At 43.2% G+C, this 22,963-nt stretch overlaps 1 protein-coding gene across 1 annotated transcript in view; it reads right to left on the bottom strand.

Moving 5' to 3' along the window:
* Nucleotides 1–1,331: 1,331 nt before the first annotated feature.
* The window catches only part of EIF1B (eukaryotic translation initiation factor 1B), a 35,208-nt gene continuing 13,576 nt past the window's right edge, over nucleotides 1,332–22,963 (bottom strand). Inside the window, exons 2-4 of the mRNA XM_069730112.1 lie at nucleotides 5,542–5,705; nucleotides 5,278–5,379; nucleotides 1,332–1,665 (exon numbers count right to left, since the gene is read on the bottom strand). Coding sequence (XP_069586213.1) covers nucleotides 1,621–1,665; nucleotides 5,278–5,379; nucleotides 5,542–5,705 — 311 coding nt within the window. The 3' untranslated portion in view covers nucleotides 1,332–1,620. The remainder of the gene's footprint in view (nucleotides 1,666–5,277; nucleotides 5,380–5,541; nucleotides 5,706–22,963) is intronic.

Genomic DNA, 22,963 nt, shown 5'->3' with positions numbered 1-22,963 from the left:
ATCTGTTTGGGCCTCATCTGTATAATAAGGGCCAGATTAGAGGACAGTCGTCGTTGAGCGGGGGCGCCAACCCCCGCTGACAGGAAGGAATAGACAGGCATGAGTATAGGTCTGCCAATTTACCTATGTTGACTCAAGACACTCAGTGGGGCACTGTATGATTTATCTTTCTATTCCCCATCCTAACAGGGCCCAACAGGGGTAGCAGGGAGAGTCGAAAAGGAGCAGGGGCACCAATGTGCAGGTGATAGGGTGCCAACCTCCTGATAGGTAGGGTGCTTTTAGTGGAGTGTAGGGCCTGGCACCACCTTGGACTTTCCTATAGTATGCTGCTATTGTGGTGATGGTTTAAGTAGTGCACATATGTGGTCGTTTTAATAAATTGTATTAAGGAGGGTTAATTTGTATTTTTTGAATTTTGGAGATTCTGTGAATTTGTAAATATATCCCCAATGGCATTTTTTTCTTCTCTGTGAATTTGAAATACAGAGTGCCCAAATCAGTCTTGGAAAATGTAATTGTTTTATATTTGTAATCTGCAAGTTACATGTGATCTTTAGTGCCTCACTACTGTTAATGCTCCATCCTCAAATACTGGTCTGGTGTCTGATTCTCTTGTCATTTTTTGACACCTCAACTTCTGAGCCAGGATACATGTAGCATTTCTCTTAATCATACAGCAGTTTTCATTCATCCATCCAGCTGCAGATCGCATTTAATTAGACTTTGCTGGTGCTCATACACCAGTAGTGTTGCCACACATCAACCATGTGTTGTCCCATACAAGGCTTGTAGCCGAGAAACTAACAGTAAAACCGTGTGACACTGCCATGCAGACCACCACTACATGTATGACACCCTTATAAGAAATAAAGGCTTGTTTTCGCCATGGAGCCAAACCATAATGAGATCACAAAAAAGAAAAAAAAAAAGGCATACAGTAAATATTTGTAGTAAACCTCTTATCCCCCTACTTGCCAAATTCCATCCTTCTCCCCACAAGAGCACTTTTTGCAGATCAACATTTCTGCCAAATGCACCCACATACAGAACAGTGGTTTGACTTGTTAAAAACTGACACTGCAATCTAAGTCAGGCCAGTTAGTCACCTCCACTGTACAGACAACTAGTAGAAGTTTATTGGAAGACAGCTATCCCATGTAAAGTGCTGGGATGGCTTATGCCATTTTTGATCAAAAACAGTATTAAAGAATTTAAGTATTTTAAGCTTTTAACTTAGTTACAGAAGGTTATTTGCTCATTTTGTTTCTTGTAGGTTTTGTCCATTGTAAAGTGTGCACAGTGACCAGAAATGAGAACGGAAACCAGTGTAGGCAGCAACAAACATGTTTTAATACAACAAAAACATCAAATCAAGTGAAAAAGTTGACAGATCACTAAAACATTTCCATTGGAAATGTGCTAAAACCTTTTGTTCCAACCTACCATCTCACAGCTATTTTTTTATGTGTTACTAGCCTACTCTTTACACACTTTCGATAATCATGCACAAAAGGACCTAGAGTTGAAAGCTCAGACATATTAAAAGTCCTTCTACTGCAAATATTCATTTTTCAAGAGTGCCAGCCTTGGCAGGAGAATGAGGATATCATTCACATCTCAGAAACCATGGACCTTCAGCTGTTCTTCCTTAACAATGCCAATCTGCAGAAAAACAAATTACAAGTGAATTAGTGTTGCGCATAGCAAATTCACATCAAGTGGTTTATGAGGGTGACCGGTGTTAAGACACCCCACTGATCTCATATTGACAGTTTTACAATATGGTTTGTTTTTCAGTAACAAATATGTCACAACACCAGACAAGATATTTGATAATGATTTTCTGTCGAGTTATCACACTAAGGGTACCGTCACACAGTGGCACTTTTGTCGCTACGATTCGTGACGTTCCAGAGATATCCATACGATATCGCTGTGTCTGACACGCAGCAGCAATCAGGGATCATGCTGAGAATCGTACGTTGTAGCAGATCGTTTGGAACATTCTTTCGTCACTGGATCTCCCGCTGTCATCGCTAGATCGGTGTGTGTGACACCGATCTAGCGATGCGTTTGCTTGTAACCAGGGTAAACATCGGGTTACTAAGCCCAGGGCCGCGCTTAGTAACCCGATGTTTACCCTGGTTACCAGCGTAAATGTAAAAAAAAATAAAAAAAATAAACAGTACATACTTACATTCCGGTGTCTGTCCCTTGCCGTCTGCTTCCCGCACTCACTGACTTCCGGCCGTAAAGTGAAAGCAGAGCACAGCGGTGACGTCACCGCTGTGCTTTCACTTTACGGCCGGCAGTCAGTGAGTGCAGGAAGCAGACGGCAAGGGACAGACACCGGAATGTAAGTATGTACTGTTTGTTTGTTTTTTTTACGCTGGTAACCAGGGTAAACATCGGGTTACTAAGCGCAGGGCTGCGCTTAGTAACCCGATGTTTACCCTGGTTACCCGGGGACTTCGGCATCGTTGGTCGCTGGACAGCTGTGTGACAGCTCTCCAGCGACCACACAACGACTTACCAACGATCACGGCCAGGTCGTATCGCTGGTCGTGATCGTTGGTAAATCGTATAGTGTGACGGTACCCTTAGCCACAAGACCTCTTCCTCTGGGGAAAAAAAGGGAATTTTGGCTGAACTTAAGGGTGTCCAAACGTTGTGACCTGGTATCTTCACACCAATTTTGCCTAGTGCCATCAAGATGTATTGAGCAGGGTCATTGACCCCACAACTACTCATTAATGACCAGCTGTGGTATACCTTACACCAGGAATTTCACCCCAGTGTATGAAGAAAGATTCATGGTGAGGTGTACAGTGCTTTTCAGACACTGGATTCATAAGGAGGCTTGGATCTCTTAATGGTTGTTTGACTTTAACAACTCTCATCAAGAATTTTCATCAACAATGCTGGTCTTGATGAATCTAGACAAGTACTAAGTACTAAGGCTGGGTTCACACTGCGTTGTGTGAACCTGTTTAACGGACTAAGTTACACCGCGGCATAACGCGGTGTTACGTAGTCCGTTAACGCCGCCATTACAAGCAATGGCGAGCGCATCGCTAGCGCACGCCCACAATGGGCGTGCGTTAGCGATGTGCCGTCATTGAGTGCCGGACCCGAGACGCCGCCTGCAGCGTTTCCGGGTCTGTCACTGCTAGCTCCATCTGCGCTAGCGCTGTGCAAGTGCTGGCACTTGCGTTAGTGCAGTCCGTTTAACGGATATGTTGAACGGACTGCACTAACGTAGTGTGAACCTAGCCTAAGAATAACTTCTCACTGCGTTATGAGTCATTTACTTTGAGTTTCCTGACCAGTAGAACTGAAGCTATTAATAATAATAATAATAATAATAATAATATTATTATTATTATTATTATTACCTTACCCCTCTGCGCCAGAGAGGCTTTTCTAGAAAAGTAGAAATACATCAGCAGATTTAAGAAACAGACTTTGAAAAGCTGCACTGGATGCTGTTTGCAGAGCAGGATACAAAATAAAAGCTGCTTTATGATTGGTTGCTATGGGCAGCAAAGTATTACTTTAGCCCGTTTTATAACTTTACGACAAGTGAGACAGGGGCAGGAAAGGCACTGCTTTGTGAAGAGTGCAGAAGTGAGAAACTAGAATGTATTTGATATATTGACTTCCTGCAAACAGGATGACTAGCTCTATGCCACATTTGCTAGTCTGGTAGTCAGACAAGGGACAATGTATAAAGGACACAGATGGCATGAAGTTTAAACTGGTAGAATAGTGTGAGCAAGCAATATATTTAAAGGAGGGAGTTAAGGCATTAGTTGAAGCCATATCACTTGATTTGTAAGGGGTATTAACCCCTTCATGACCTTGGGATTTTCCATTTCCCCAGTGTTAGCTTTTCGTTCCCCTCCTTCCCAGAGCCATAACTTTTTTAATTTTTCCGTCAATATGGCCATGTGAGGGCTTATTTTTTTGCAAAACAAGTTGTACTTTTGAACAACATCATTGGTTTTAGCATGTTGTGTACTAGAACTGGGAAAAAAAAAAAAAAAAAAAATTGCGCCACTCGTAGCGTCCCCATTTTTCATGATCTGGGGTCGTCGGAGAGCTTATTTTTTGCGTGCCGAGCTGGCATTTTAATTGATACCATTTTAGTGCAGATACGTTCTTTTGATCGCCTGTTATTGCATTTTAATGCAATGTCACGGCGACCAAAAAAAAAAAAATGTAATTCTGGCGTTTCGAATTTCTTGTACGCCGTTTAGCAATCAGGTTAATCTTTTTCTTTTATTGATAGATCGGGCGATTCTGAACGCGGCAATACCAAATGTGTAGGTTTTTTTATTGATTTTGGATGGGGCAAAGGGGGGGGGGGGGGGTGATTTAAACTTCTATTTTTTTCACATTTTTCTTCTTTCTCTTCACTTTTGCCATGCTTCAATAGCCTTCATGGGAGGCTAGAAGCTGGCACAACTCAATTGCCTCTGCTACATAGCGGCGATCATCAGATCGCTGCTATGTAGCTGAATTGCAGGTGGCTATGAGCGCCGACCACAGGGTGGCACTCACAGCTAGCTGGGATCAGTAACCATAGAGGTCTCAGGTTACCATTCTGATGCATCGCTGACTCCCAATCATGTGACCGGGTCAGCGATGCGCTCATTTCCGGCCGGATGGACGGAAGCGCCATTTAAATGCCGTTGTCAGCGGCATTTAATAATTTATTTTTTATAGCGCTAACATATTCCGCAGCGCTTTACAGTTTTGCACACATTATTATCGCTGTCCCCGTTGGGGCTCACAGTCTAAATTCCCTATCAGTATGTCTTTGGAATGTGGGAGGAAACCGGAGTACCTGGAGGAAACCCACGCAAACATGGAGAGAACATACAAACTCTTTGCAGATGTTGTCCTGGGTGGGATTAGAACCCAGGACCCCAGCGCTGCAAGGCTGCAGTGCTAACCACTGCGCCACCGTGCTGCCCATTTGTGGCATTTAACTAGTTAATGGCGGCGGGTAAATCGCGATTTCACTAGCCACTATTGCGGGCACATAGCTGTTCAAAACAGCTGACATGTCCCGGCTTTGATGCAGGCTCACCGCCCTGCATCAAAGAGGGGGATCTGACCTTTTATGGGTTGAACCTAAAGTCTTCCTTCAACCTTAACTATGTACTATCCCGTCCGAGGTCAGAAAGGGGTTAAGGGAATGAAAAGAACCTTTCCAAGGTTTGACAGTATGAGTACCCAGTCCTTGATAAAGCAGCCAGGACTACTTACCTCCATAAGAAATTGACAGATGTTTTTCCTTTGATCACCCTGAAGTTGAATGACTTCACCGTACTCTGGATGTTCAATCACAGTACCATTACAGGCAAATTTCTACAAGGTAGAGGAAAAATAAAGGCTGTAACAAAAGGGCCATATCATTTCACAGTAATCTGCATTTTATTAGTGTCTGCTGAACCATATCAGTAACATTACTAGCCACCTTCCAGAAACATTGCCATTTTATAGTTTTGACTTTCTAAGTGAAACATTTACCTTCTTAAAGGCTTTTACAAGTTTCTTTTTGTCGTAATCATCTGCAATACCCTGTACAGTGGTCAGAGTCTTTCTGCCGTTTCGTTGTTGAATTCTTATATGGATATAATCTTCAGTCCCTGCCGGGAGTAAGTCGTCACCCTTAGTTGCATCAGCAAAGGGGTCTGGGGGAAAAAAAAAAAAAAAAAAAAAAAATTTATAAAGACAGTGTAGACAAAAATAAAAAATTAATAATGCATGACTTTCTAAGAGCCATAATTATTCTGTTGATGCAGAACGAGGAAAGATGCGTTTTCTCTCATTAAAATCACTTTAAGGGGTGGTACACAAGCACTTATTTTTACAGCACTACTTTTAAAAATAAAATGTCTCCATGATTATGGCAATACCAGGTTTTTGGCCTTAATATAATTTCCAGTTTTAAGACTAACGTTTATTTTTATTTTTTTTATCAATGAAGTACTGATGGCTTGATGGGCACTACTGAGGCTGTAGTTTGGCATATCGGTGGTTATAGAACTCATTGTTTCAAGTGCCAGAGTTGGAGTCAGTTTGTTTTGGTTGAGATGGTATAAAAATGGACAGACTGCTAAAATATACCATAAATTGTGCACAGTATTTAAATGTAGTAAGTGTTGAATATTTTCTCATGAGGATTTGCGAAAGCTATAAAAATCCTATAAATGTCTGTTTATTCCTGAACGAAGGATCTCTGCTTATAGTGGAGATGAGTTTGTGCTGCATTTTATGTACCGTATATACTCGAGTATAAGCCGAGATTTTCAGCCCAAATTTTTGGGCTGAAAGTGCCCCTCTCGGCTTATACTCGAGTCACGGTCGGTGGCAGGGTCGGTGGGTGAGGGGGAGAGGGCGCTGAGGCATACTTACCCGCTTCCGGGGCTCCTGCGCTCCCCCTGCCCGTCCCACGGCCTCCGGGTGCCGCAGCTCTTCCCCTGTTCAGCGGTCACGTGGGACCACTCATTAAAGTTATGAATATGGACTCCACTCCCATAGGGGTGGAGCCACATTCATTTCTCTAATGAGCGGTAACGGTGACCGCTGATAGAGGAAGAGGCTGCGGCACCGAAGACCAGCTGTCCGGGAGAAGGAGCGGGATGCCGGGAGCAGGCAAGTATTACATATTCACCTGTCCGCGTTCCACACGCCGGGCGCCGCTCCATCTTCCCGTCCTCTGGCTCTGACTGCAGGTCAGAGGGCGCGATGACAGTGTGCGCAGCGCCCTCTGCCTGAACAGTCAGTGCGGAGACGCTGAGACGGGACTGAGGAGCTGCAAGCAAGAGGTGAGTATGGCATTTTTTTTATTGCAGCAGCAGCAGCAGCAATGGCACAGCTTTCTATGGTACATCTATGGGGCAATAATGAACGGTGCAGAGCACTATATGGCACAGCTATGGGGCCATGATGAATGGTATGGAGCATCTTTTTATTTTTGAAATTCACCGGTAGCTGCTGCATTTTCCACCCTAGGCTTATACTCGAGTCAATAAGTTTATCCAGTTTTTTGTGGCAAAATTAGGGGGGGGGTTGTTTTATACTCAAGTATATATGGTACATGTTCAGTAGTAAAGCTCCTCTACTGATCAGAGCAAAGAGAACTGAAAGAATGCCTGCAGCCCTGCACTCAACAGGATTAAAGGCAAGTACTTAAAGCCCATCTAAACTTTCAACAAACTGCATAAATCAATAGTCCAGGGTATGTTTTCTCTGTATGCTTCATGTTTTAGTTTGCTTTTCCTCTCATCTCCTGTTTGGAGAGGTTAGTTGATCTGATGCGCTTCCTGTTATTAGCTCTGGTAGCAGTTTCTTTGGCCTCTTTCACACTTCTGTCGGTACGGGGCCGTCGCAAACCGTCGGCCCGATGGACGTTGTGCAAAATGGTGCACAATGTGGGCAGTTTTCAGACACATCCGCTGCCCATTATGAGTTCTGGGGAGGAGGGGGTGGAGTTTCGGCACCGCATGCGGTCGAAAATGGCAGATGCGTCGCACAAAAAAAAATTACGTGGAATGTTGTTGCGACGATGGTCCGCCAATTACCGATGCATCCAGTGCATGACGTATGGAACGTGTGCCGATGCGTCAGTAATACAAGTCTATGTGCAAAAAAACGCATCCTGCAGGCAACTTTACAAGATGCGTTTTTTTTCCGCAGAATGACGCATTACGACGTTCACATTCCAAAGGAAGTGTGAAAGAGGCCTTTCTGGGGTATAATTCAGAACACACTTGCTCCCCCTACCCCCCCCCCCCCCCGTAGACAAACATGATGTGAAACAATTACGGAGCTGTACTCAAACACCAGAGACTGAAAGTTTAGAGTAAAGCCATTCAATAAACTTGTGTCATCTTTACTATTGATATATGCAGAGTTTGATTTCTTTCTATCTAAAGTTAGAGGACAATTCCCTATTCTAGCACAAATTACAAATACCTTTTAATAGGACAAAATGTTGTCATTACAAAATGCATAAGAAGCTTCCAATGGAGTCAGCTGCATTTGAGCATTTCACATTAACTCAAGATAGTTCTATGAAAAAGTTTGGGCACCCCTATTAATCTTAAGCATAATGTTTTATAAAAATTGTTTTTTTTTGCAACAGCTATTTCAGTTTCATATATCTAATAACTGTTGGACACCATAATGTTTCTGCCTTGAAATGAGGTTTATTGTACTAACAGAAAATGTGCAATCTGCATTCAAACAAAATTTGACAGGTGCATAAGTATGGGCACCCCACCAGAAAAGTGACATTAACCCCTTCATGACCCAGCCTATTTTGACCTTAATGACCTGGCCGTTTTTTTGCAATTCTGACCAGTGTCCCTTTATGAGGTAATAACTTAGGAACGCTTCAACGGATCCTAGCGGTTCTGAGATTGTTTTTTCGTGACATATTAGGTTCATGTTAGTGGTAAATTTAGGTCAATAAATTATGCGTTTATTTGTGATAAAAATGGAAATTTGGCGAAAATTTTGAAAATTTCGCAATTTTCACAATTTGAATTTTTATTCTGTTAAACCAGAGAGTTATGTGACACAAAATAGTTAATAAACAACATTTCCCACATGTTTACTTTACATCAGCACAATTTTGGAAACATTTTTTTTGCTAGGAAGTTATAAGGGTTAAAATTTGACCAGCGATTTCTCATTTTTACAACGCCATTTTTTTTTAGGGACCACCTCACATTTGAAGTCAGTTTATGGGGTCTATATGGCTGAAAATACCCAAAAGTGACACCATTCTAAAAACTGCACCCCTCAAGGTGCACAAAACCACAGTTTATTAACCCTTCAAGTGCTTCACAGCAGCAGAAGCAACATGGAAGGAAAAAATGAACATTTAACTATTTAGTCACAAAAATTATCTTTTAGCAACAATTTTTTTGATTTCACAATGGTAAAAGGAGAAACTGAACCACGAAAGTTGTTGTCTATGTGAAGAGCAGAACAAAAATGATTACCTCAATGAACAAAAAAAAAAAAAAAAAAAAATGAATTTGTGATAAATATTGACCTGTCCATTCAAGGACATTTTAGCTATAGTATGAAATCCTGTTTTTCTTGTCTGTGGAATTGCCTTTGTACTGTTTGTTGTGAAACTGCCGCCCACGAAACGGTTTTCTTTTCTTCTTTCCTGTTTTGTCGCTTTGTTTAAACATGCAAAACTTGTATAACCACTAAACAACTATATAAAGAAGGGGTAGCACCTTGAAGGCAGGCGTGCTTCAGAGACTTCCCAGTGATACACTATACAAGACGTGTCTTGTGTATTATTTCTGGTGATTTTCCACTTCCAAAGGCTGCTCCGACTGAGTGTGATCCCGACATTTCCTGGCGCCTGAACAGGGACCCGAGGTCTGTGTATTCCTTCAAGAACACCGGCAGAATACGAACGAAAAGAGAATCTGGGATAATGGACGGCAGATGAACAAAAACCTGGCCAGGTAAGAGACACTGTTAGATCTCTTATATCTGCCCTGCACTGTCCGTAAGATTTTCTGTGTCGTGTTCTTTAGCGGGTAGTTCTAGTAGAGGAGGATACCTATAGCTCGGGTTCTTGAACTATTTAGGAATTGATCACCTCACGGAGTACGGCATTGAATGAGAGTGAATGTGAATAGAAGGTGTGTGGAAGTTGGGAATAGCCCTATAAGCCGCCCAGGGGGTTGAAACAGAAGAAGTGACTGTCCCACTGGGCAACGTGGTTGCGTCCTTTCGGGGAGACCTCCGCGCCTATGTTCAATCTCTGATCCTGTCTTTACAAAAACCTGGTGACGGATAAGTGTATGATAGTATAAGCCCAGGACAGATAAATTAGCCTGGGACAAGATACGTTGTATGTTCTTTTTCTTTTTCTGTCTGGTTGCATTTGTGTTGTTTGCTATAGGTGTAGGAATCAGGATTTTCTTACATCAACACAGTTTAAACATCCTAGCTCCTTAGGAAGAAGGTAACGAGGTATTCTCATACCCAAACGCCACCTAGGGCAAGAAAAAGACATCCTAGCTCCTTAGGAAGAAGGTAACGAGGTATTCTCATACCCAAACGCCACCTAGGGCAAGAAAGCTCAGGATAAGAAAATGGGGAATAAGCAAACAAAGTCGGAACCAGAAGAATTAGATATCTATACTATCATAAAGGAGAGAAGTGGTGAAGATGCCACTAAGGGGCTGAAAAAGATTTTTAGTAAGTTTGGAGTTACTAGGGCAGAAGCTTTTAGTAGAAAACTATGGGAAGGAATTCAGGAAAGGAAAAAAGGCATAATCAGAGACAAGAAATGGATAGATCAGATCCAAGCATTGATTGATGTCTCTAGGGTAGCAGAAAATGAGGGATGGACATATAATCAACAGAGTAAAAAGTGGTGTATTAGACCCACAGGCTGTGGAGAAAAACAAAATGTGGAATCTAAAAATACCCCACCCCCATACCTTAACCCACATGCCCCATCTTTTCTCCAAACACCACCTCAAAGTTTAGCCGGACCAGGAGGATGGGTATGTCCGCACTGTGGACAACAAAATCCAGACTGGAGAAATGATTGCCTAGCCTGTGGTACACCTAGACATGGCGCTGTACTTGCCCCTGTTAGGGTAGTACCAAGACCCTTTAGGGAACCTGGTGCTGACGGAGTAATGGGAACTAGATATCACCAAACTCGACAATATTTCCCTTGGTCCCCCGCTGAAGGCATGTCTCTCTTGCATAACGCACCAGATCCCACCCAGTGTCCAGTTAGATTTGCACAATATATACAGCAAATTATGCAGACTCACGCTGGAGTTTGGGCAGATGGAGAAGAATTATGTAGAATGAAAATGACTCCTGGACTCTTCCAGGAGCTATTAGCAAATCTACAGGTACATAGGCCCCAAGCAGGAGATGGTGCCTTACAAACGATAGAATCAGGTACACAATTTGTAGATCACTTAATGGTTTTCATGAGGGAGAGACAGAGGCAGAGAGGAACAACGGGAGTGGTGGCTCAGAAATCTGGACAATCAGTAGACGAATATTATCTAAGTGTAGAAAATAATTTCAGAGATGAAGGCATGGATCTAACCGCTCCAGGAATGATGAGGTTAGTTACAAAAACCTTTATAGATGGATTGTCTCCAAAAGTGAAGGAAAAGCTTAAGGCCGCAACCCCTGATTGGAGAATCTTGGAAGACCCACACCTGGCTAGACAGAAAGCTGTAGGGATAGAAATGGACTTAAGAGAAAATTCTAAGCCAGTAAGAATTGCACAGGCCAATACTGGCTCTGCTAATCAAAAGTTTACTTGTCATTACTGTAAGAAGCCAGGACATTTCCAAAGGGAATGTAGGAAGAGAAAAGCAGATATAGATTCAGGAACCTTTGTACCCAAAAATAGGATAAATAAACCAGTGCCTGATCAAACAGACAGCTCAGAATGACTGAAAGTTATGCAGGTCTCTCTTCCTTCTAGAAGACCAATACTACAAGTTGAAGTTGAGGGTAAAAATGTACCTTTTCTGATAGATACGGGAGCAACATCCTCCATTTTAAATCAGGACTTTTTACCATATCCTGACAATATATCCTCAAAGGTTACATATGCAGAAGGGTATGATGGTAAAATTCAGGCGTTGCCCTTTACAAAACCTTTAAATGTGAGCTTTGGCCCTAAAACTTTTGTATCCAAATTTTTATTTGCTAAAGGTGCACCTACCTGCTTGTTGGGTACTGATGTCTTAAGTAAAATGCATGCAAACATCCATTTTAGAGAAGATGGCACAGTTATGCTGACCATCCCTGAAGATGCAGAAACTCTGGAACCATATGTTAGAATACAGGCAATGGAGGATTTTCCCAAAATTTACACTCAACAAGCAAAAATTGACTTGTCTCGGGTTCCTGACAGCCTATGGGCAAAAGGACACTGATGTAGGAGTTTTATCAGTAGCTCCTATACTGTTAGAAACTGCCCCGGGAACCATATTACCTCAGCTTAGGCAATACCCCATCAGCGCCCAGCAAGAACAGGCGATTTCTCAACAAATTCAGGATTATGTGTTACAAGGTGTTTTGGTAGAAATCAGGTCACCCGCCAATACACCCTTATATCCTGTTAAAAAGAAAGTGTCCTCCAAAGAAACTATGGTGAAATATCGCATGGTGCATGACTTACGGGAAATCAATAAGGTTTTGGCACCGGTCACCCCTGTGGTACCGAATCCTCATACCTTACTGTCTCAAATTCCCAGCACTGCTGCATATTTTACGGTAATTGACTTATCAAACGCATTTTTTTCTGTGCCACTACATAAGAACTGTTGGCATTTGTTTGCCTTTACATTCAAGGGTAAACAATTAGCATGGACAAGATTGCTACAAGGTATGGTACACTCACCAACTTTGTACTCTGAAGCAATGCAGACCGTGCTAAAAAATTTCATCCCAGAACCAGGAGTAGTCATTCTACAGTATGTAGATGACTTACTTATTTGTTGCCCTGATGAACAGACGGCAGTTCCCTCAACTGTTAATTTCTTAATTTTCCTAGCGCAAGAAGGCTGTAAAGTAAATAGACAGAAACTCCAGGCTTGTCAACAAACAGTCGTGTTTTTAGGTCACTGCATATCACAGGGCATCAGACACCTCACCGTACGGAAGCCATACGTAACATGCTTGAACCCAGGAATCACAAACAGCTGCGTGCTTTCCTAGGTATTGTTTCACACTGTAGACAGTGGATCATACATGCAAGTCAACTCATGCAGCCTTTATATGACTGTATTGCCAACACACCATATTCACTCAGTGAAGAGGCTAAACAGTCATTTTCCTCTTTGAAAACAGCACTGGTATCAGCTCCGGCTTTGGGACTCCCAGACTACACTAAACCTTTTCAATTGATGGCAGCTGAGATATCCTCACATGCTACAGGGGTGCTCACACAAAAACATGGAAACAAACAGAGACCTGTGGCATACATATCAGCTCATCTGGACCCTGTAGCTAGAGCCGCACCTTCTTGTGTAAGAGTAGTAGCCGCAATTTCACTGTTATTAGATAAAGCTTCTGAGATTGTTCTTGATCACCCACTTCTAGTTCAGACCACTCATGATGTACATGGCATTCTTAACCAGGTCCAACCTAAACATATTTCAATGGCCAGACACCTCCGTCTCCAATGTTCCCTACTACTGCCGCCCAACATTTCCTTTGCCAGGATTCAGACTCTTAATCTCGCGTCTTTGCTCCCTTTAGAGTCTGAGGGGGGTACCATACCTGAGGAAACTGCAACTGCACTCTCCAACTCCTTTGACCCATCAAAGTCAATGCATGATTGTGTACAATTAATGGAACAAGAGACTCAGGGCTTATGTAATGTACGTGACAAGCCACTCTGTAATGCTACATTTGAACTTTTCATAGATGGCAGTAGATATGCAGATATGAATGGACAATTTCATACAGGTTATGCGGTAGTAACTCAGCATGAAGTGCTGAAAGCAGAACCTCTCCCTGCTAATCAGTCTGCACAAGAAGCAGAACTTACGGCATTAGTTGAAGCTCTAAAAATAGCCAAAGATCAGACAGCAAACATACACTGATTCTAAATATGCACATGGCATTTTCGATTTTGGCGTAATATGGAGAGCCAGAGGTTATATGACTGCTTCAGGCCAACCTGTTAAACATGCCTCCCTCATTAGACAGATTCTGGAGGCAGCACAAGAAACTAAAGAAATAGCGGTGATAAAGGTAGCTGCACATGTGAGACTCGACACCGAGGAAGCCAGGGGTAACGATAAAGCCGATAAGGCAGCAAAACAGGCAGCACGTAAACGCTTCCATCATGCCCACACACTAGATAGCTCTGAAGATGATGAGGAAAGATTGAAGGAAGCTCAGAAACAGGTAGACGAAGAACGAGGGCAGTGGCAGAAAAAAGGGGCAGAAGATCAGCAAGGATTATGGAAAAAAGGAACTTTGTTGTGTTTACCCAGAGCCTGGTACCCCGCAGTGGCAAGTGACCTCCACCTACCCACGCATGTGTCGGCAAATGGTATGACGCTCAAGGTAAAAGAAAGGTGGTTGGCTCCAGGCTTTGGTAATTTTGCTCGGAACATGTGTGCTGCATGCGCTATATGCCTGGCACACAATCCAGGTCAGGCCATTAAAACCCCAACCAAGCATCATGTAAGACCACTGTATCCCTTTCAAAGACTCCAGATCGACTACATCCAACTTCCTAGGTACAATGGATACGAATATGTGCTTGTGTGTGGACATGTTCTCAGGGTGGCCAGAGGCTTATCCAGTTCGTAAAGCCTCAGCAAAAACTGCCATTAAAATAGCACATGAACTGATACCCCGTTACGGCATGCCTGAGGTGATCGAGTCAGATAGGGGTACCCATTTTACTGGGGAAATATTCCAGAATGTTATGAAAATGTTGGGAGTAGAAAACCAGTTTCACACTCCATATCATCCACAGAGTTCAGGTAAAGTGGAAAGATTAAATGGGACAATAAAATTAAAAATCCAGAAGGCCATGGCAGAAACAGGAAAGCCTTGGACCGAGTGTCTACCACTTGCCCTGTATTCCATCCGAAACACCCCAAGGGGGAAGGCTAAGCTGTCACCACATGAGATTCTTTTTGGTAGAGCAGCAAATTTGGGTTGTTATTTTCCACAACAACTGATGTTGAATACTGAGACTTTAACTGCTTATGTACAAGAATTACAAAAACGTTTAACTAAAGTACATTCGCAAGTTTTTGCTTCCCTTCCAGATCCAGAAAATCTCGAAGGAGGCCACAAGTTGGAACCTGGTGATCAAGTCTACGTGAAAAGACACACCAGAAAGACTCTGGAACCGAGATTTGACGGACCTTTCCAAGTCCTGTTAACAACTCCAACAGCAGTCAAGCTTGAAGGAAAGGCATCATGGATACATGCAAGCCATTGCAAAAAAGCAGTATAAGACTCATGATATTGATGTTAATAATGTTAACCTCAACGGAGGCATGGGAAAGACTGAATTCTCTAGCCCCTTTGAACAATAGATTCGTACAACATCATAAAAAATTAGTGCATGACTTGTTAAATAATACGCAACCCCTGGCAGATTGTTGGATCTGTACCCATTCACCAGTATCAGCCACAAGTATACCTTTTCTAGCAGTTCCCGTGTCAGCTGAAGAAATATTCGCTTGGCCTAATTGTTCAGACAACCTGGCCAACAACCAATCTGGCAATACTAGACTATGGAATACTACAATCGCCATACCAATTGTGGGATGGGTAGAATTTCCTTGGTGGCAGGGCAATCTTACAGGAAAAATAGACAACTTACAATATTTAGCATTCAAGGGAGGAAAATGGGTACCTAGGAATAAGACTGGATTAACTGATTTAGGACAGGTCCCCACTGAAAATCTACAGCTCAGTTTCAGTACAACCACCCCTTCCTCTGATGCTTTCAAACCTACAGTATTGGAAAGATACATACATAATAGAAAATGGGAACATTCTGAGTTGTTCCCCCAAGGTGATGCAGACAATTGTACAAGTAAGCCGGGGAACCTGGTTTGTAATGAATCCAATGAGTATGTCAACGGAATGCATGTATGTGGGAATCCCGCAGCCGGGTACTGTAGCCCCTTGGGACAAAAACCCTCTTGGTGTATGCTTCAGAATGTATCTAGTTTTGTGGATTTGGCTCACAGATTGGTATTGCAGCACTCAGCTTTGTGGGATCTGCCTGAGGGTACATTTTGGATATGCGGAGGAGCATATAAATGGCTTCCCGTAGGTATAAAGGGTACTTGTACATTAGGACGCCTAACCCCGGCTACTTTCATAATTTCAAATAAACAAGTGAATATGCAAGCCGTGCCCAAGCACACTGTATAAAAGAGCTGCAGATAACTCACCACGTCCCTCGGGGAGGCCACATATAGTACAAATGGGAATTCCCAACAAAATTGCTAGTACCATTTTTATTTATCCTATGTTAACACAGATGTGGGATAAATTAGTTAGAGCCACGGATTATCTAGATGATCAGATTTGGGATACATTGGACATATTAAATACTAGTATAGCTGTACAGAATCAGCTTATAATAGTCACTAACCAACATACCCTGGTATTGGATTACCTAACTGCCTCACAAGGGGGTATGTGTCAAATCATCGGACCCACCTGCTGTCATTATATAGACCCGAATAGTACCATGAGTATGAGATTTAAATTAAAAGACGTTCAACGACTCAGGGATCAGTATGACAAAGACAATGACCAAAATAAGGATAGCTGGTGGTCAGATACCTTTTCTTTTCTTAACCCGGCCAATTGGTTCAGAGGGATCGGTGGGTGGGTTACCGGGATTATGCAAAGCCTAACACATACAGTTATGGTTATTGTAATTATATATGTATTATTCAAGGTTGTACTCAAGGGTATCTCGGTATGCACAAATAAATTTTGTGTAATGGATGCGAGAATATAGTTTTTTTTTGTAATATCACAAAAAGAATGACAAATGATCGACAAGGTTTTGAATGGAATATGTCAAAGGGGGGATTGTGAAGAGCAGAACAAAAATGATTACCTCAATGAACAAAAAAAAAAAAAAAAAAGAATTTGTGATAAATATTGACCTGTCCATTCAAGGACATTTTAGCTATAGTATGAAATCCTGTTTTTCTTGTCTGTGGAATTGCCTTTGTACTGTTTGTTGTGAAACTGCCGCCCACGAAACTTTTCTTTTCTTTCTTTCCTGTTTTGTCGCTTTGTTTAAACATGCAAAACTTGTATAACCACTAAACAACTATATAAAGAAGGGGTAGCACCTTGAAGGCAGGCGTGCTTCAGAGACTTCCCAGTGATACACTATACAAGACGTGTCTTGTGTATTATTTCTGGTGATTTTCCACTTCCAAAGGCTGCTCCGACTGAGTGTGATCCCGACATCTAATTTGTCCTGAGTACGCTGATACCTCATGTAGGGGTAAACCACTGTTTGGGCGCACGGCAGGGCTTGGAAGGGAAGGAGCGCCATTTGACTTTTTGAATGAAAAATTATCTCCATCGTTAGCGGACACCATGTCGCGTTTGGAGAGCCCCTGTGTGCCTAAACATTGGAGCTCCCCCACAAGTGACCCCATTTTGGAAACTAGACCCCCAAAGGAACTTATCTAGATGTGTGGTGAGGACTTTGAACCCCCAAGTGCTTCACAGAAGTTTATAACGCAGAGCCATGAAAATAAAATAAAAAATTATTTTCTCAAAAATAATTTAGCCCAGAATTTTTTATTTTCCCAAGGGTTACAGGAGAAATTGGACCCCAAAAGTTGTTGTCCAGTTTCTCCTGAGTACGCTGATACCCCATGTGTGGGGGTAAACTACTGTTTGGGCACACGTCGGGGCTCAGAAGTGAAGTAGTGACTTTTGAAATGCAGACTTTGATGGAATGGTCTGCGGGTGTCACGTTGCGTTTGCAGAGCCCCTGGTGTGCCTAAACAGTAGAAACCCACCACAAGTGACCCCATTTTAGAAACTAGACCCCCCAGGAACTTCTCTAGATATGTGGTGAGCACTTTGAACACCCAAGTGCTTCACAGACGTTTACAACGCAGAGCCGTGAAGATAAAAAATCATTTTTCTTTCCTCAAAAATGATGTTTTAGCAAGCATTTTTTTATTTTCACAAGGGTAACAGGAGAAATTGGACCCCAGTAATTGTTGCGCAGTTTATCCTGAGTATGCTGGTACCCCATATGTGGGGGTAAACCACTGTTTGGGCACACGTCGGGGATCGGAAGTGAGAGAGCACCATTTGACTTTTTGAATACAAGATTGGCTGGAATCAATGGTGGCGCCATGTTGCGTTTGGAGACCCCTGATGTGCCTAAACAGTGGAAACCCCTCAATTCTACCTCCAACACTAACCCCCCACACCCCTAACCCTAATCCCAACTGTAGCCACAACCCTAACCGCAACACACCCCTAACCACAACCCTAATTCCAACCCTAACCCTAAGGCTATGTGCCCACGTTGCGGATTCGTGTGAGATTTTTCAGCATCATTTTTGAAAAATCCGCGGGTAAAAGGCACTGCGTTTTACCTGCGGATTTACCGTGGATTTCCAGTGGTTTTTGTGCGGATTTCACCTGCGGATTCCTATTGAGGAACAGGTGTAAAACGCCGCGGAATCCGCACAAAGAATTGACATGCTGCGGAAAATACAACGCGTTTCCGCGTAGTATTTTCCGCACCATGGGCACAGCGGATTTGGTTTTCCATAGGTATACTTGGTACTGTAAGCCTGATGGAACACTGCTGCGGATCCGCAGCCAAATCCGCACCGTGTGCACATGGCCTAATTCTAAAGGTATGTGCACACGTTGCGGAAAATGCTGCGGATCCGCAGCAGTTTCCCATGAGTTTACAGTTCAATGTAAACCTATGGAAAACAAAAATCGCTGTACACATGCTGCAGAAAAACTGCACGGAAACGCAGCGGTTTACATTCCGCAGCATGTCGCTTCTTTCTGCGGATTCCACAGCGGTTTTACAACTGCTCCAATAGAAAATCGCAGTTGTAAAACTGCAGTGAAATGCGCAGAAAAACCACGGTAAATCTGCCATAAATCCGCAGTGGTTTAGCACTGCGGATTTATCAAATCCGCAGCGGAAAAATCTGCAGAGGACCAGAATACGTGTGCACATATCGAAACCCTAACCCTACCCCTAGTTCTTACCCCAACCTTAGTGGAAGAAAAAAAAAAAAAAAAAAAAAAAAAAAAAAAAATCTTTATTTTATTATTGTCCCTACCTATGGGGGTGACAAAGGGGGGGGGTTCCATTCAGTAGTTTTTTATTTTGATCACTGCGATAGGTTTATCGCAGTGATCAAAATGCACTTGAAACGAATCTGCCGGCCGATTCGGCAGGCGCACTGCGCATGCGCCCGCCATTTTGGAAGATGGCGGCGCCCAGGAAAGAAGACGGACGGACCACGGAAGGCTCGGTAAGTATGATGTTTGGGGGGGGGTGGGGGGGGGGAGAACTAAACTACCACTCCCCCTGTCCCTGCAGATCGGGTGAAATGGGAGTTAACCCTTTCACCGGATCTGCAGGGACGCGATCATTCTGTGACACAGCATATGCGTCACAGGTCGGATTGGCACCGACTTTCATGACGCATACGCTGTGTCACAGGTCGGGAAGGGGTTAATATTTAGTAGATCCTCCTTTTGGAAAAACAACAGCTCTAGTTGTTTCTGTAGCTTTTAATGAGTTCCTGGATCCTGGATGAAGGTATTTTTGACCATTCCTCTTTACAAAACAGTTCCAGTTCAGTTAAGTTTGATAGTCGCCAAGCATGGACAGCCTTCTTCAAATGATCCCACAGATGTTCAATGATATTCAGGTCTGGGGACTGGGATGGCCATTCCAGAACAGTGTAATTGTTCCTCTGCATGAATGCCTGAGTAGATTTGGAGCGGTGTTTTGGATCATTGTCTTGCTGAAAGATCCATCCCCTGCGTAACTTCAACTTTGTCACTGATTCATGAACATTGTCAAGAATCTGCTGATACTGAGAGGAATCCATGCGTCCCTCAACTTTAACAAGATTCCCGATGCCGGCATAGGCCACACAGCCCCAAAGCATGATGGAACCTCCACTAAATTTTACTGTGGGTAGCAAGTGTTTTTCTTGAAATGCTGTGTTTTTTGGCCGCCATGCATAGCGCCTTTTTGTATGATCAAAACTCAATCTTGGTTTCATCAGTCCACAGGACCTTCTTCCAAAAAGAAATTGGCTTCTCCAAATGTGCTTTTGCATACCTCAGCAGACTTTGTGGCGTGCTTGCAGAAACGGCTTCTTTTGCATCACTCTCCCATACAGCTTCTCCTTGTGCAAAGTACGTTGTATAGTTGACCGATGCACAGTGACACCATCTGCAGCAAGTTGATGCTGCAGCTCTCTGGAGGTGGTCTGAGGATTGTCCTTGACTGATCTCACCATTCTTCTTCTCTGCCTTTCTGATGTTTTTCTTGGCATGCCACTTCTAGCCTTAACAAGAACTGTACCTGTGTTCTTCCATTTCCTTACTATGTTCCTCACAGTGGAAATTGACAGGTTAAATCTCTGAGACAGCTTTTTGTATCCTTCCCCTGAACAACTATGTTGAATAATTTTTGTTTTCAGATCATTAGACAGTTGTTTTGAGGAGCCCATGATGCCACTCTTCAGAGGAGATTCAAACAGGAGAGCAACTTGCAAGTGGCCACTTTAAGTAGCTTTTCTCATGATTGCATACACCTGGCTATGAAGTTCAAAGCTCAATGAGGTTAGAAAACCAAAAAAAAGTGCTTTAGTAAGTCAGTAAAAAGTAAGTAGGAGTATTTAAAACAAGAAAATGATTAGGGTATGTGTCCACGTTCAGGATGGCATCAGGATTTGGTCAGGATTTTTCATCAGTATTTGTAAGCCAAAACCAGGAGTGGAACAATTAGGCCATGTTCACACAGTGCGTTTTTTACCGCGGAACCGCGGCGGTTTTGCCGCTGCGGTTCCGCAGCTGTTTTCCATGCAGGGTACAGTACACTGTACCCTATGGAAAACAGGACACACTGTGCACATGGTCCGGAAATTGTTAAAAAAAAGACGCGCTGAATAGCTCCCGGAAAAAAGAAGGAGCATGTCAATTCTTTTTCCGGAGCCGCAGCGGTTCTGCACCCATAGACCTCCATTGTGAGGTCCAAACCGCAGTAAAACCCGCAGATCAAAAATATATCTGCGGGTTTTACTGCGATTTGATGTGCAGAACCGCTGCAGCAGGAAGTGCGGGGAGCGGGCGGAAGTGCGTGGGCGGAGTGTGGCTGCCCCCCCCGTGTTCCGATCCCGCCCCCCCGTGCTCCGATGCCCCCCCCAGTGCTCCGATGCCCCCCCCCAGTGCTCCGATGCCCCCCCCGTGCCCTAATCTCCCCCCCTTATACTCACCCGGCGTCCCGGTGTCCGTCCGGCCGTCTTCTCCCTGGGCGCCGCCATCTTGCAAAATGGCGGGCGCATGCGCAGTGCGCCCGCCGAATCTGCCGGCCGGCAGATTCGTTCCAAAGTGCATTTTGATCACTGAGATATAACCTATCTCAGTGATCAAAATAAAAAAATAGTAAATGACACCCCCCCCCCTTTGTCACCCCCATAGGTAGGGACAATAAAAAAAATAAAGAATTTTTTTTTTTTTTTTTTCACTAAGGTTAGAATAGGGGTAGGGGTAGGGTTAGGGGTAGGGTTAGGGTTAGGGGTAGGGTTAGGGTTAGGGGTAGGGTTAGGGGTAGGGTTAGGGGTAGGGTTAGGGGTAGGGTTAGGGGTAGGGTTAGGGGTAGGGGTAGGGTTAGGGGTAGGGTTAGGGGTAGGGTTAGGGTATTTTCAGCCATTTTAACCCTAAAAAAATTCCTAGAAAACACACAGACTCTGGCTAGAAAACTGCATCAAAAAAACGCATCAAAAAACGCATCAAAAAAGGACCAAAAAAAGGACCTGCGTTTTCTGCCAAGAGCTGCAGTTTTTTAAAAAACAGTCAGGAAAAAAAAAGGATGGAAATCCTGAACGTGTGAACATACCCTTAGAGGAAAAGTATAATAGAAACATATGCACCACTTCTGTATTTATCACCCACTCCTGGTTTTGGCTTACAAATACTGATGAAAAATCCTGACCAAATCCTGATGCAATCCTGAACGTGGACACATACCCTAAGGGTGCCCATACTTATGCACCTGTCAAATTTTGTTTGAATGCAGATTGCACATTTTCTGTTAGTACAATAAACCTCATTTCAAGGCAGAAACATTACTGTGTCCAACAGTTATTAGATATATGAAACTGAAATAGCTGTTGCAAAAAAACAATTTTTATAAAACATTACATTTAAGATTAGTGTGTGCTTAAACTTTTTCATATAAGTATTGCGTTAGGAAGATTAAAACAAATGCTGTGAGCTCAAAATCAGTGCATACTCAGCCAGTGATTAAAAGTATGCACATGTTGCCGATTTGGCAATGCGCATCTGCAGCAGTTTTCCATGTGGTGTACAGTACCATGTAAGCCTATGAAAAACCAAATCCGCTGTGCACATGCTGCAGAAAATTCTGCGCAGAAATGCAGCGGTTTATTTTGCGCAGCATGTCAATTCTGTGTGCAATCCACAGCGTTTTACACCTATTTCATAAGGCTATATGCACATGTTGCAGATTTGACTGGAATTTCTTGGCAGAAAACGCAGGTCAAAATCTGCACTTTTTTAGTATGTGCACACGTTGCAGATTTATGTGTGGATTTCTTCTTTTTTTACCCGTGCAGATTTGGTATGTGCACACGTTGTGGATTTGCCTGTGTGGATTCTGTAACTCTTGGCAGAAAACACAAGTAAAAATCTGCGTTTTTTTCACGCGGATTTTGTGTGTTGTAGATTTACTGCGGATTTCATGTGTTTTTTACCCCTGCGGATTTCTATTATGGAAAGGGTGCAGAAACTGCAGATCCACACAGAATTGACATGCTCCTTTTAACCTGCAGCGTTTTCCGTGCGGAATTTTCTACACCATCAGCACATTTTATTTTTGCCATTGATTTACATTGTACTATAAATCACTTGCGGATCTGCAGCGTTTGAGCAGAAAAAAATGCTGCAGATCTGCAGGAAATCTGCAACGTGCACATACCCTTAAAGGAATCCCCAGGTAAAAATGCAGGTGAAATCTGCAGAAAACCCGTGGGTCATTTTACCTGCGGATTCTGCAGAATCTGCAGTGGAATCTGCAACATGTGTAATATATAGATCTATCTCATTGTGATTACTCACTAATCCTGCACAGTAGCTCTGCCCACCCCCCATATCACCGCAC

This window comes from Ranitomeya imitator, chromosome 6 (assembly GCF_032444005.1).
Source record: "Ranitomeya imitator isolate aRanImi1 chromosome 6, aRanImi1.pri, whole genome shotgun sequence".
NCBI classification, from domain to species: domain Eukaryota; kingdom Metazoa; phylum Chordata; class Amphibia; order Anura; family Dendrobatidae; genus Ranitomeya; species Ranitomeya imitator.
This window is presented reverse-complemented; position numbering and strand designations above follow the sequence as displayed.